At 35.2% G+C, this 14,076-nt stretch overlaps 1 protein-coding gene across 4 annotated transcripts in view; it reads right to left on the bottom strand.

The window, feature by feature from the left end:
* ASCC3 (activating signal cointegrator 1 complex subunit 3) overlaps nucleotides 1–14,076 on the bottom strand; it is a 298,713-nt gene that overhangs the window by 95,745 nt on the left and 188,892 nt on the right. For 3 of the 4 annotated variants that reach the window (XR_005933537.1, XR_005933536.1, XM_030038284.2), the window contains exons 15-16: nucleotides 9,146–9,337; nucleotides 8,593–8,817 (exon numbers count right to left, since the gene is read on the bottom strand). Coding sequence is in view for 2 of the 4 variants with exons in the window: in XM_030038284.2 (XP_029894144.1) it covers nucleotides 8,593–8,817; nucleotides 9,146–9,337 (417 nt within the window). In the remaining 2 variants the exon portion in view is untranslated. Of the gene's footprint in view, nucleotides 1–8,217; nucleotides 8,231–8,592; nucleotides 8,818–9,145; nucleotides 9,338–14,076 lie in introns of those variants that run through there. The other variant, XM_041127303.1, reaches the window with a different exon arrangement.

Genomic DNA, 14,076 nt, shown 5'->3' with positions numbered 1-14,076 from the left:
TTGGCAAAAATTAATGAATCCTTCTACAACTGTGATTTCATATGCACGTTCAGACCCAAGCATCTAGACCTTAATAATAATATAATATTCTTTTTGAAATAACATAAATATCTAGTCAAAAATAATAATGCAAGACAAATGTGCTTTGAGTTAAAATAACTTAAACCCAGCAAAACCTTGTTCATATCAATGACTAATAGCATGAAGTAACCCCAAGCTTTGTCTCACACATTTTTCAGGTGATATTTTGCTCTTCAATAGCATATGGAGGTCAGGGGAAGCCCCATTGTGTTGTTTTTCAAAGTATATAGCTACATAATGCACTGAAGTAGCTACAAAAGCATTCAGTTCTTCATAGACTACTAGAGGGAGAACATCTAATAGAGCCCACAGGTCAGTATTGCTCAATTTGCTACCCAGGTTAATTTCAGCATTTGGTTTCTTTCCACGATTCAAATATCTTTCAGTACACAACTTGAAATAGCATAACAACATTGTCCAATAGTAATGTTTTCCCCCAAACAACCACTTTCACAATCATGAAAACGTAAAATTCTCATTACTGAGGACAGTGAAGTCTGACAATTAAAAAAAAAAAAAACCAACACTTTTTTTGCCTCATTTGTTCAAATACTGATTGTATTACTTACAAATTAATTATTTTCATAATTTAAAAGTAAAACTGAGGCGGAAAAAGTGATTATGAATTACAGTTGGGTTTCAGATATGGTACTGAAAACGAATATTGCGCTTTCCTTCCTCCCCAACTTTAATGAATAGTCACTGAATAATATGCAGAGACAAAAAAAAAAAAAAAAAAAAAAGAAAAAAAAGGCAAATTCTAAATATTTGCTGCCATCTAGTGTTCACATAAAGTTCTTATGGATTGTTTGAAAATTTATACCTTTGCTAAAACAATATAAATGACAGAAGTTACCTTATTAATACAAACACTTAAGAGTACTTATGAAATAAATTATTTACAAAGTTAGGAGAGGACCTCTGTTAAGACCTAGCATATGTAGTATTCATAAAATCAATAAATAGACAAGGTGATACTTTATTAAAATAAAAGAAAAAGGAAAAAAGTTCTAAATTTTTCCAGCATTTCCTCAACCATGTATTAATGGTTCCAACCATGGAATAATCAATGAGTAGAAATATTTACTATGTTGACATTATACTGTCTGATTGCACCAGTCGTAACAAAACACTTTTTTACTGTTCAAATACAAATTATTATGTTGCACTCACAAAATGAAAACTTGAATACTATATTAATCCAACTCACTTTATCACTTTAAATGAAAAAAATCATCAGCATCACAAATTTTCAACTAATTGTTCAATGGCTGGTGTCACTGAGTGGCGTGCTTAGTAGTGTGCATTTTCATTAAGTAATTTTTTTTACAAATGTTATCCCACAGACTTTATCAAGTTGAACTGTATTTCAGAGGAGGTGTTTTTGATTTTCAAAAAAGTGTAAACAGATATAAGTAGCATGGCTTTTTGGAGGTACTTTCTGAAAAATGAAGTTTTTCTCTCTGATATTTCTAGACAGATTAGAAAAGGGCATAAAAATATTACGATAATATCTATGGTATGTATTATATAATATGTAATATAACAGTATATTTTACATAAGAATGTTTAATTGCTATTGTATTTGTATAATTGAGTCAGATTACATGGATGAAAAATTTCTATATATGAATCAAATATTTGCTCTTAAGGAAGAGAGCAAGGAATCTTTCTAAAAACCTAATCAGCAATTTTCTGTTTGCTTTGGAAACCAAAGTATTTTGCATTAACATTTCAGCATCTGAAGTGATTATGGTCTTATTTCCGTATGGCTTTTGAAACAACTCCTTAATGCTACTAGAATTGCCCCAAGTGGGACAGAATCTCCTCCAGTCACGTGTGACTGAAGGACTATTTATAAGTACAACTGAACTACATCAGAGTTGTCATTATCTGTTAACTCCAAATAACTTGTCTACCATCTGGACACAGCAGAAGAAGGTGAGGGCAGAACGGATGAGGTTGCTGGTCTCATGCAGGTCAGGTCAGGCCCCAGGGCCCTGGACACCCAGGGAGAAAACTTCAGTTCCCCTCAGCCTGTGCTTTGCCCCATACCCAGATTAGCTAGCTGTTCAGTCACCCAGCTCCTGAGTGATTTTTTCAGAAGGGCTTTGAAGGAATTGTGTGTCTCTTCTGAGAACCACAAGAGTTGCCCACTCTTTCAAGGCAAAAAACAGATTAAGAGGTTTGTCCAAACTAAACAAGTCACCACCTTTTACATTCCCCGTCTTCACAACAAAATCATAAGTAAATGCAAGGAAAGGCACACCCCCTGGGGAAGGTATACCTTATGCCTGGCACTGCAAATCCTCTTGGTTTCTAAGCTCTCTGGGGAAAGGAGCTGTCCCAGCAACAAGCTGGGGTCCAGCTGTGGATGTCAGGGCGGGCTCTATCAGGTGGAAACAATTAGGGAAGGAATGGTGACCTGCATTGTATGAGCTATTGATGATAGTTCCCAGATAAGTTAAAGTTTATGGTCTAATTAAACCACATCCCCTGCATCTTATCTTTCTTCCTGTATTTCCAGAAAATACAGTCATAGCTATTTTCTGTTTGCCAGCTGGTTAACTGACCCAGGACTCGCTCCTCTTGACTAAGCACCCTAACCAGCTGTTTATTTTATTCCTTTTTACATTCCATTATGCCCTGTGGCACAGCTTCAGGAGAAAAGGAAAAGGGCATCTCCATGCCTATGTTGACCATCACTAACCCTTTACTCTTCTTCTGCTCATTTTTAGAAGAAAAAAAAAAAACCCCAAACGAAACCAAAACTCAAAACAAGTCTGCAGGAGAGAATGCTCAGTGGATTGAGGTGCTGAAATACATGTTCAAAGTCTTAATTTAATACATGTTTAAAGTTAACTCAATGAAGTTGGGTGTATTTCAGCTTTTCCCACTCTGTATCTTTCCTAAGAACAAATGCACTGGGACATCAAGGCCAGCATGCTGTCTCTGAGATCAGATAACAGCAAATGCTGAAGGGCAGAAGGTAGCAATGAGAAGCAAGCACCATATAAATTTCTCCCAAATTCTTAAACTACTGCATCTCAAGGTCATTAGTTAAAGGTATTGCCTTTGCATTCGATATCTTTCAATGGATTTGTATTCCACTTTTGTACAGTTTTTGAACTACTCTACCTTTTAGAAGCAACTCCCTGCAGCAAAGAGTTCCATAGTCTAACCACCCAGCTGGCACCCTTTTGTGTTTTCTGAACCTGCCACTGACTCATCTCAGCCAGTATTTCCTGGTTCTTGTCCCATGAGAGATGCAATCTTTTGCCATGTCACTCATTACTTCATAAAATTCTGTCATATAATCTCCCAGTTGTCTTTGTTCTTGCCTGAAGTGTGCACGTAAACTAATGTCTTCCTTTCACAGAAGCTGATCTAGTCCTTTGCCCATCCTCTCTGAAAATTTTCTGCTTCTAGAAAATTAATTTTTAAATGGGAATTAGAAATACCCTTGTTTTTTTGCATCATTGCCCAGATTTTCTCTCCTGCACCACATAAGCCTAGGTACAAAATTGAAGGCTCTGGATTCCACTCAGTGATCGTGTGGCTAGGATTACATATTGTATTGCCTCAAACATCTGAATCATTGCCTTATTCTTACCACCTACCTATTTTTGCCAAGAGAACTGGTCCAGGTAAAAGCAACTTCATATTCTTGTGGAAACATGGAGTCTTCCCACATTTCCAACTGCTGCCTTCGTTTTACTAGATCTTTGAGCTATTGATCTGTCTACAATAAACTAAGAATTTAAACAAGTCAGCAGTGCTTCTGGCCTTTAATTGGTTTCTCTTTACAACTACAGCATAAGCACTTGGATTTCCTGAATGACTTGTAATAAAAGCAGACTCTGGTCCTAAAATATGTCATTTTATTATATATCAGCACAGATTTTCTGGTGCTAACAACAGGCTCTGTTATGGCAAAGGTGACAGTGGTCACCAGCATACTGTCTAGATTTCTGTAACCAATCAGTCAATAAACACATTTTGTCTCCATATAGTGCTATTGTTACTGCCAAAGGGACAGTGTATATGAAAGATGACCAAAACTGAATGTGCTTCCTAAGACTATCTACTGATCAATATGATGGCATATGTTTTAAAATGTATTTATTTTTTTCAGAATGCTGCAGCTTATGGAATAGTTATCTCAAGATAAACACAATTTCTAAAACACCTGTATCCTTCTCAGAGGATTCCACTAACTTAGATCAAATCAGCATATATAGAAGTTTAGACTCACTCCAATTATAAGGAAATGATGAAGTTACTTTCCAAAAAACCCTAACACAATAGCTCCTTGTAGCTGCTCATAGTATTGATTTCCTGTAATCTGGCAGGCGCTAATTTTTCCTGCATGTCATGACAGAAGGATAAGTAACATCAGACATATCAGATGACAAAAAAATGGTTTCATGCCCTTGTTACTCTCTTGCTTTTCAGCATTTTCCATTGCTATTTCTACTAACAACCATTTATCACACCAATTAATGAAATTCTGAGTGCATTTTCAGCTGCTGTAACTGTACTGCAGCTACAGAATCTTCAGTAATTTAAAGCCATGAGTACGCTGCTCTTTTCAGATAACACTACCATTACATAAAATCTGAAAATAAATAGTTCTGCCTAAACTAGTTTGTAAGTTTTCTGCACTTTTCCTATCCTGTGGTAGAAGTGCTGCATTCCCCAAACCCCAAATCCTGTGGTAGAACTGCTGCACTTAGAAGTAGTTTTTATTATACTGTACATCACATACTTCCTATATATCTTTGACTGGATAAGTTTAGATGACTACCTCCTATGAAACGGAATTATTGTTCTATTCCATTATTTTTTTCTTCTTTAGTTCTACTATTCTAACTGGGCATGAGGATTAGCTTCTTAATTTTACACATTCAATGTAACCAAATTATTTTTGCAGTGTCTAGTAGAAATATTTTTCAGATAACTACTTGGATAAACAATTACTGTTAAAAGTCACTAAATTTCTATAGAGATTTCCTCTACTTCTGGAAGGAATTTCAGTAACATGCACACATTTGAAAAGAAACTACTTAGCAGAAATACATACTTCCCTGGACAAACAAATCCTTCTCTTTTAGGTAAAAATCTAAATAAAGCTTCATGAGTAAGATTGCTTTTATTTTTGTCAGTCTTATCTAAAATTGCTGCAAGTCATTGTTTTTCTTTTGGACAATTTTTAGTGTTTCAAAATTACTGTAGACATTAGTATTCTAAGCTCGGAGCCCTTTCGCCCTTGAATGTCTTGCTTTTTGATACTTTTTTTTCCCTCTTCATTAAGTATCCATTTGGACATACTCAGCTGGTGCTAGAGAATGGTATTTACCTTTCCAAGTCTTCAGTGATTTTTTTTTTTTAAACAGCTTTTAGGTTAGTAGAGTGCTTGCTATCAAATGCGCGGAAAAGAAAGAAAAAAAAAAGAGAAGATACTACTACCTTTAAAAACTGCTGTTAAAATCACAAGCCTGGGAGAAATTAAAATTGTTTTGTATTCTAACAATCAGCCAGGTCTCTTCCACCTTCAGTGGGTTTTTTTGGTGCTAAATGCACCAAAGTCAATGCTAGCAGCAGTTTGGTACCCTAATTTACTATCTAGTACAGAAACATACAAGCAGACACTTGCTACATTATAAATATTTTGTTAAGCCATTCTAAATACTTCCTGTGAGATAAATACCTAGGACTTAAAACTAAGAATTTGCAATCTGTACAGTGGAAAAGGAGGAAGGGGAAAAGAATCCTAAAGTGTAACTATAACCAAATCTGTCTTTTCTTTGAAAATAGAATTACTTTTAGATTTTTAAAATTTTTTTCCTCTGCATAAAAAGTTCAATGAACGTAAATTCACTTGTCCCCTCAACACCCCCCTTCCCAAAAAACAAACCCCCCAAATCCCCTTCCTGTAAGCTTGCATATAACAATCACCTCTGCTTTCTGGCCTTGCTGGAAAATTTGTGCATTTTGGAACTGCAGCTCAGATCAGAGGAACAACATGCTGCCCCTTAAAAGCTCTCTCTCTCTGCTGAATAATACACATTGAAAATTAATAGCTTACATCTTATACTTTCTTAACTAAGCATTCTCAGCTGAAGAGGAAAGAAATAGGACTAGAACTCCTGGTTCATCAAGTCAAATCTTCTTTTCCTCATATGCAATCACATCTTCCATACAAATACCATCACTTATTACAAAATATTCACCATAGAAAAAAATTAGACTTCTTTTATCTCCACTACTGCAAAAAGACAGACTGTTCCAGATCTTATGTGTCAGGTAACCTTACTTATGAGCAGGGTGATTAATTCTTGTACTGGCATTGGTCAAAAGTATCTTTTTTTCTTTTTCTTATTTACTTCTAGTTCCAGCTAGTTATAGAGAGCTGTTGTACCTCCCTTGAAACTTTCTTTTGCTAAGCTAACCAACAAGATTTTTTTAGGGTATGTCAGTAAAGCATTTTCCCCACAAAAGCTAGCTCTTCTGCTGAAGCTCTGTGGAAGGAATACTTGAGATTCCTGGTATAATTCAGGTAGGCACACCAGCACATCCACACACCTTCTAGACAATTTGGAGCAATACAGACCAAGCCTGAAAAAACAGTAGCATATAGCCATCCCATTTGTTTTTCATGGTATGTCAATCATAGACATCTTCTCAGACCCAGTTCACAATAGGTGCTTATTATTCCATTGTCTTTGTAATTCTTCACTGACTTGAAGGCCTTCTGTGAGATGGGAGGACTAAATTTCTAATATTAAAATTAAAAAAGTAGAAAAATGAATCTTTTGCTGCGAAGGAAAGAATATCCCAACTCTTTCTTCCTTGTCTGATTCAAGTACCTCAAGAAAAAGAACAAAGCTTTTCTATGACATCTGGCTGGATTCTTTCCTAGTGAAAAGGTACACAGTATCCCAAGACCAGATCTCTCTCTCCTAACTTCTTGGGGGCGCTGAACGATTAACTACAGGCAATCCCAGCCTTCACATCCAACGTTAAGATTTAAATTATTACTGCTAATGTGTAAGTTGCTATTATCCAATTTTAAAGAACTGTATATCCATCCAGTTCCACTTACAGAACATTCACAGGTGTCTATCTCCAGGCATATAAAAGTGTTGTCAAAAGGAAATGGTTGAGAACTCTACACCTGCCCACTGCAAGTATACCATCTGTTTATATTTCCTCTCTCCTTTGTGGTAGAAAGAAGGATGGGAAAATTGCAAATGGCTCCTTTTCATCATGTTTGCGTCTCATGTTCTGGGGGAGTTCAATTTCTCTCTCCCTCCTTGTACTGAGACCACTCCTGTGCCTTGAGGTAGAGAGGAGTAGCTGTAAGCACAGACAGGTGTCAATATTTTCACTCCCCCACATTTGTGTGTGGAAATACTTGGAATACAGTTAAACCTTATTCTGCTTCTGATGTGTGACTGTACTTGGGCAGAGATTTTTCCTGTTAACAGGAACTGAAGAAATAACTTACGAGACCCACTTAAAAGAAAAAAAACCAACCAACCAAAATCATGAATGATCAAACTTGGTCATTTGTAAAGAATCAAGGAATGAATCTTAACATTTTAAAGGGTCACTGTATTAATTTTTGCTCCTTTCCAGAATTTCCTTTTAAAATTATTATTTATGATTGAATAATGCAAAGACTTTAAAGTGATGAAAAGGTAAAAAATACACAGAAATATGTAAGAATTCTATAGATAAAACAGAACAAGCATCTTAAAAAACCCAAGACTATTCCTAATATACCAAATAAACTTCACATCTTTCAAAGGGATAATCAGTTTTAAGATGTCACTGGACATTTGAGTTTAGGTGAACTCCTTTACTTTTACTGAAAAAACATCCAGTGCCTTTGAAAAACAGTATTGTCTTCTTCATTTAAGCATGTTTAAATTTCTGAGGTTTCCTTGTAAAAAGTGTCTGTGTGTGTATATACATATTTTCAAGTGATTATTACAATAGACAGCTTTTGAATCGCTATATTTTAATGTGACAGAGGCCAGTACTTTCAATACAACCACAGCATTTTCAGAGAAAATGCATCTTAAGATTTAAACTGAAGCAAACTGGGAACTTGCTGTTTATAATAAATCAGTTCTGATTACCACTGTAAAAGAGAACAAAGAGAAGAGTTCAAGCCAAGCGCATTATTCTTCCTATATTGCAGTCAACCATGTGAACTAAGTTTGTTTATATACAGAAAGACATGCTTTAATTTTTTTTGTGGATTTTAATTTGCAGTTACGCAGAACACTTAATAAATTCTAATAAAGCTCTTCTGATTAAAAGGTAAATGCTGTTTTTCTACAGTTTTATCTTAATGGTATTTTGACCGTACTACTTCTAATACCTAGACTATTAGTAATAATAAAATTTTAGATATTTTGAGTGTGATAATACTGCATTTTTGTTTCAAATAATATTAATCCTTTAAAGTTTGCTAGTTTCTCTAAATGAACCAAAGGTTACCTCTGCATTTAGGTTGTCTGCAAGGCTTTCAAGAAACTGGCTTTCAATTGGATTCTGCTGAGTAAGAAGAGTCAGGTAATGACTGAGTTTATCATGAGTTGTAATAATGACGCCTTCTCCGAATTTGTCAAACTGAGGCCGTCCAGCTCGACCAAATATCTGCATGACATCTAAAATTCCAAGGTCAACAAAGGAGCCTCTTTTTGCAGCATATATTTGTGTTCCCTGGTTGAGGAAAAGTTAATAAAAATTAACATAAATACACATTAATATAATCCCGATGAGCTGAATACTGAAATTAGGCAAATATAGCATGATTTCAGAAGTGTACTTTAACTAATCCTTTCATAATCTTTGATATATTTAAATCTTTACTATACAAACTAGACTCCCACTGGAGAGAATCAGTTTAATGAGATATAAATAACATTTCAAGTCAATCAGACATTTCCCCTCCAGGCCCAAAACCCACAATAAAGATCTTGCTATCTATGCTTCTTTACAGGTTTCTTTTAAGACAGATACCCACGTGCAGAGTAATGAAAGCTCTTACCTTAATAACAACAGCATGAGCAGGAAGATTGACACCCCAAGCGAGTGTAGCTGTACAAACCAGGACTTTGATATGTCCATTAGAAAACAAATTCTCAACCAAACTTCTGTCTTGCCGCAGCATTCCTGCGTGATGAATACTAAATCCATCTGGAAACAGCTCACGTAACTGCTTATTTCTGGATCTTTGTACCTGGAGTGGACGAGCATAAAAATTAAATTCACTTCTAATTACAGTACAAAAAGCATTGTATTAAAAAAAGTTACAGGAAAAAACCCACTGAATATTGAGTCATACGAAAGAAACTATTTCTATTAAAGTCAAACTTTTAATCAATGCCAATATGTCATGATTATCTATAAATGAATTTGACTTCTATTCTTACTTTCCAAAGAATACACTTAATTGTTTGAAAGAATACTTTTATAAAAATATAGCTTCACTTAAACAGAGATCCAAATTTACTGATAACCAGTATGAACACCAAAACTGAGAACTCACATATTGCTTTTCCTTAAAAGCAACTCTTTCAGGCCATGCAGGCAGCTATGACGGGCTTAAGACAGCAGTCCACACACTATACTTCACATTAAGGAGGGGATACCCTTTCCCACCACCAGCCATTGCATCAGCTCGGCACAGTGTGGATTAACAAATTCATAGTACAGAATCTAACTGTTCATCTACCCCTCATTTTTACCTTCCCCATGTGTAGGAGGCTGGGATCTCAGTCTGCAAAACCTCAGGTCCTCCAGCCTCCCACTGTGTACGAGGTCTGTAAGCATGTCGCTCTTATTTCTGGGTGCTAGCTTTATCATGCTTCACCTAAACCGAATATTAACTCAAAGTTAAGGAAAAAACTAATGCATTTCTCTTCCAAACACTAAACTCTGAAACTCCAATTCCTTTGGAGTGTGTCTTCCAGAAGCAACAGGGAAGGAAAAAAGAAACTGAACCACTTAAAGAGGAAACCCAAACCACAAGAGTTCATGCCATTTTAGCCCAACGGGAACAGTCGTCTCTGTTCAGAAACAAGGCTTTGGGCTAAAGCTCAAGTATCACAAAAGGTACATCTCTTTTATTGCAATTAAGATGACAGGAGGAAAGGCACGGTAACCCTGTCGTAAACTGGAATAAAGGACCTTCAACCAAGCTTACATGAGCTTACGTATAAGGTCAGAAAGCATGCCGTATACAGTCTCTTTACCCTCGCCCCTGGCTACTGGCTTCTCAGATCTTCATGTTTCAATGTCCCTGGTTTGCCACAAACACCTTTGATTTTCCTCCCATCTCTTCCACGTTCCTAACTGCTGCATTCACTGCCTTCCAAAATTGATCGCTGCCAAATATGATACCAGGAGGGTTGTGGTAACGATGACTCTAATCTTTCCCTAAAATAGATTTCTTTATTATCTTTGTCAGCAGAGAATCTCTACTTTTCCATAGACCACAATGGAGTTAAGTATTTTTTTGACCATCACTGTATTTTCAGACCTGTATATTATAGTGAATTAATTCTAGATCAAGTTATTATTATTATTTTAAATCTTCACATTTACTAGTACCTGACGCACAGCCACTGAAAGTTGACTTAAGAGATACAGAGTGGGTAAAGCAAAGCACAATATGGTTCACAGTACTGGCATACTGCCAAACATGAACAATAAATCTCTGCAAACACAGAAATAAATAGGGAGATGGGAATGCAATTATAAAGGAGGACATGAAAAGAAAAATATAGTAGGAAAAACACATTTCTCAGCTTCACAATTATCCAGCTTCTCAATATCTGATCTTTCCTGCTTTAGCAGTAATTATTTACTATTCATTTAAAGGAAATCAAACTCAGCTTTTAACTACACATGATTTTTTGGCAAATTTAATTAACTGCTGTAGTGCTTAAAAATGAATAAATAAGAAATTGAGAAAGTGGCAGTGCAGTTCATGAAGCCTATTCTTTATGAGCTAGAGAATGGAAACAAATACTTCACAAAGAACACAAATGCACCAAGGTTTGCATTTATAGATTATCAACAACAAAGCTCACAGAGGACAGGCATGTGGAAAATTCACTTCAGCTGCAAATCTTAGAAAAATTGTGACACAGAAATTTGAATTGATACTGATTACATTCAGAACATGGTCTAAGCATTTAACAATGTAATTAGCTTTTGTCTTAAATAAAGCATATCTTCCTATGTGGTAAGACAACCATAAGAAATTTCACTTTTTTAGTAGAGCTTGTTGTATTGGTGTCACATGACTATTTTATAAGTATTAAAATAACTACTTTTCAAAAAGCGCAATTATTAAATATAAAAAATTACACTTTAAATATTATAATCTGTAGCTGAAAAAGCCAAATCTTGTTCCCAAATCTCCACAATTTAAAAATTACATGCCTTTGTTTGCAACCCGATTGTTTATGTTGTCTAACGTGATTGAAAGATAGGGCAATTTACTAATGGGAAACTAAGAAGAGTAAGATCTTGTACTATATATGGAAGGAAACTGTATTTGTTTGCAGTTTCAGGAAGTACAATTTCACCAATTTAGAGAAAGGAATGTGTGAATACAGGAAAAAGGAGGAGGAAAGGAAAAAGTTTGTCACAGAAAACACATTAAGATATGGCAATGCTAGTCTTATTATAATTCAAGTACTTACAAGCTTAAGATTAACCAACCATTTAAAAATAAGTAGGTACACCTAAATGTATCCATATAGTTGCATTTAGAAAGAATATCCACATGCTTCTAAAATCTACCACACATTCTAGACCAACACCTTTGAAATATTTAATATTCACAGGTTTTGTCTGTTCATTTATTGAATCTGTAAGTGTTATAGACTTCCAGGTTACACAGTAAACAGTTTAGAGACATATTAAATAAATTTTTTCCAGTGCAGATGATGATGAACTTTTTAAAATTAAATACTCACAGCCCACTTTTGACATAGGAAAAAAACAAATGCCAAGCAAATCAAATCACTAGCTAACCTGGACAATTCCATTAACTGCACAGATATTGAATTAATTTTCCTTCCATAAATTTGTGGGCATTTTAAATTACAAAGATACAAGGCAAATTAGTTCAAGAACAATGAAGTAACCCAATTTTATAAAGTTACACTTGAGAACATAAAAAATAGATCACATATCTCAGTGATGGCTTGGAAGACTGCTCACACAGCACATCCTTTAATGGCAACATATTTGCAAACAAAATTACTTCTAAGCTCTTGTGCCATGTATTGCATGGTTATTCTATTAAATCTGGATTTTAATGGTTGCAGAGACAACAAAACCAACAACTATTAAATAAGGGAAGTGAAACTATCAAAAGTTGTACTACTCCCATCTTGTTCTATTACAGACTAAATGGTTTTGCTTAAAATTTATACAAAATGTTACTAAGTGCCTCAGGTGTATGCAGAAGTTGTTATTACGACGTCTGGCACTGGTCTCCTGATTAGAATTGATTTTCTTTCCCCTCCCTTATTGCTCAAGAGGGCTGTAGATTTACGACCTTTGCTTACATTTGTGTGTGCATCTAAAAGAGTACATATTAAATAAATTCCTAGTTTAGCTTGCTGCCACGCATATTTCTCCTTTAAATGTCCTGAGTTTCATGCAGTTCTTGATTAAGACACATTAAAAATGTCACAATTAGACACAGAAAAATGTCCTGCTTAATTTTAATGAGAAGTGAGGCACACATAGCAGAAAAAAAGATTTAATCAAGCTTTAGGGTATTTCAGCTAAAGACTTAAAATAAAAATAACACTCTTCCTTACCATTTTCTTGCATCTGGTATCACAAAGGTATCATCATTCATAAAGACTGTAAGCTGCATGCTTTTTATCTGAACTACGAATACTACGTGAATCAAAGAATGAAATTTTTAACAGGCTTATAGCTATTTTTTCTTATTTTATCTAAAAAAACAAGTAAAAAAGAGTAATAAAGCTTGATTATGAGAAGCAGCTGCCAATAAATTACTTCTTGATAAGTGAAACATCAATTTACATCTTTTCTTTAATCTCCAATTTCTACACTCATCTAGAACACACTAAGTAGATCGATCACCGCTACTTGGGAAGATCAGAATTTTTTTTCTTTCTGTAAATTACTTATTTTTCCTTTCTGCTTCTTCATTTTGAAGGTATAGTTTGCAGCTCTGAATTTTGGTGTTTTTTCCCACTAATAACACAGTTATTGACTATCATTTATTTTCTTCCAGTAACAGAAATGGCACAAGCTATTCTAGTATTTTTCTCACGATCACCTTACTATAGCAAAACTTCATGCTTGTGACCATAAGACTCAATCATTGTAATTTCCTTTCTGTGGAGTTCACAATAGGGCAGCACTGGCAGTTTGTTCAGAATGCACCATCATATTTGTTCACTGGTTTGAGCAATTCTGAGCAATTTATTCCCATCATTCACTCTCTGCACTGTCCTGACACCCTGCATAGTACTAGGTCTTAATTTTGAGGCCTCGTTAGCTTCACTTGATGAGTGTCGGTGCTCAGATAGCACAGATATCACAGACACCTAAACCAAATGAAGTAAGGTATCTTTTGCTGCAGCCTTCAGTGAAGGGCAGTTTTAACTAGTACTACTACTGTGTGACGAATACAATTAAATTATTTCCAAAATAACTATTTTGTAACTTTCCTGAAGATATCCAAATGTGTAATTCTTAGGTTGATCTTCTAAATTGTTTTAATTTCCAATAAGACAAAAACCTCCTCTGCCTCATTCGTATTAATCATACTGCTGAATCTGCTCTGCTGGCTCATTTAAAGAATACTGATTGTCTTTCAAAGTTTATGAGATCAAGATAAGATGGGAGAAGTTTCCATCTATTCAGGAAGTAAAGGGCGGCTGAGAAAAGCAGAATGAAAAAAGGGAAGTTGAAGAGTCC

This window comes from Aquila chrysaetos, chromosome 2 (assembly GCF_900496995.4).
Source record: "Aquila chrysaetos chrysaetos chromosome 2, bAquChr1.4, whole genome shotgun sequence".
In the NCBI taxonomy this organism is placed as follows: domain Eukaryota; kingdom Metazoa; phylum Chordata; class Aves; order Accipitriformes; family Accipitridae; genus Aquila; species Aquila chrysaetos.
The sequence above is the reverse complement of the archived record's forward strand: the minus strand, read 5'-3'. Positions and strand labels throughout refer to the sequence as shown.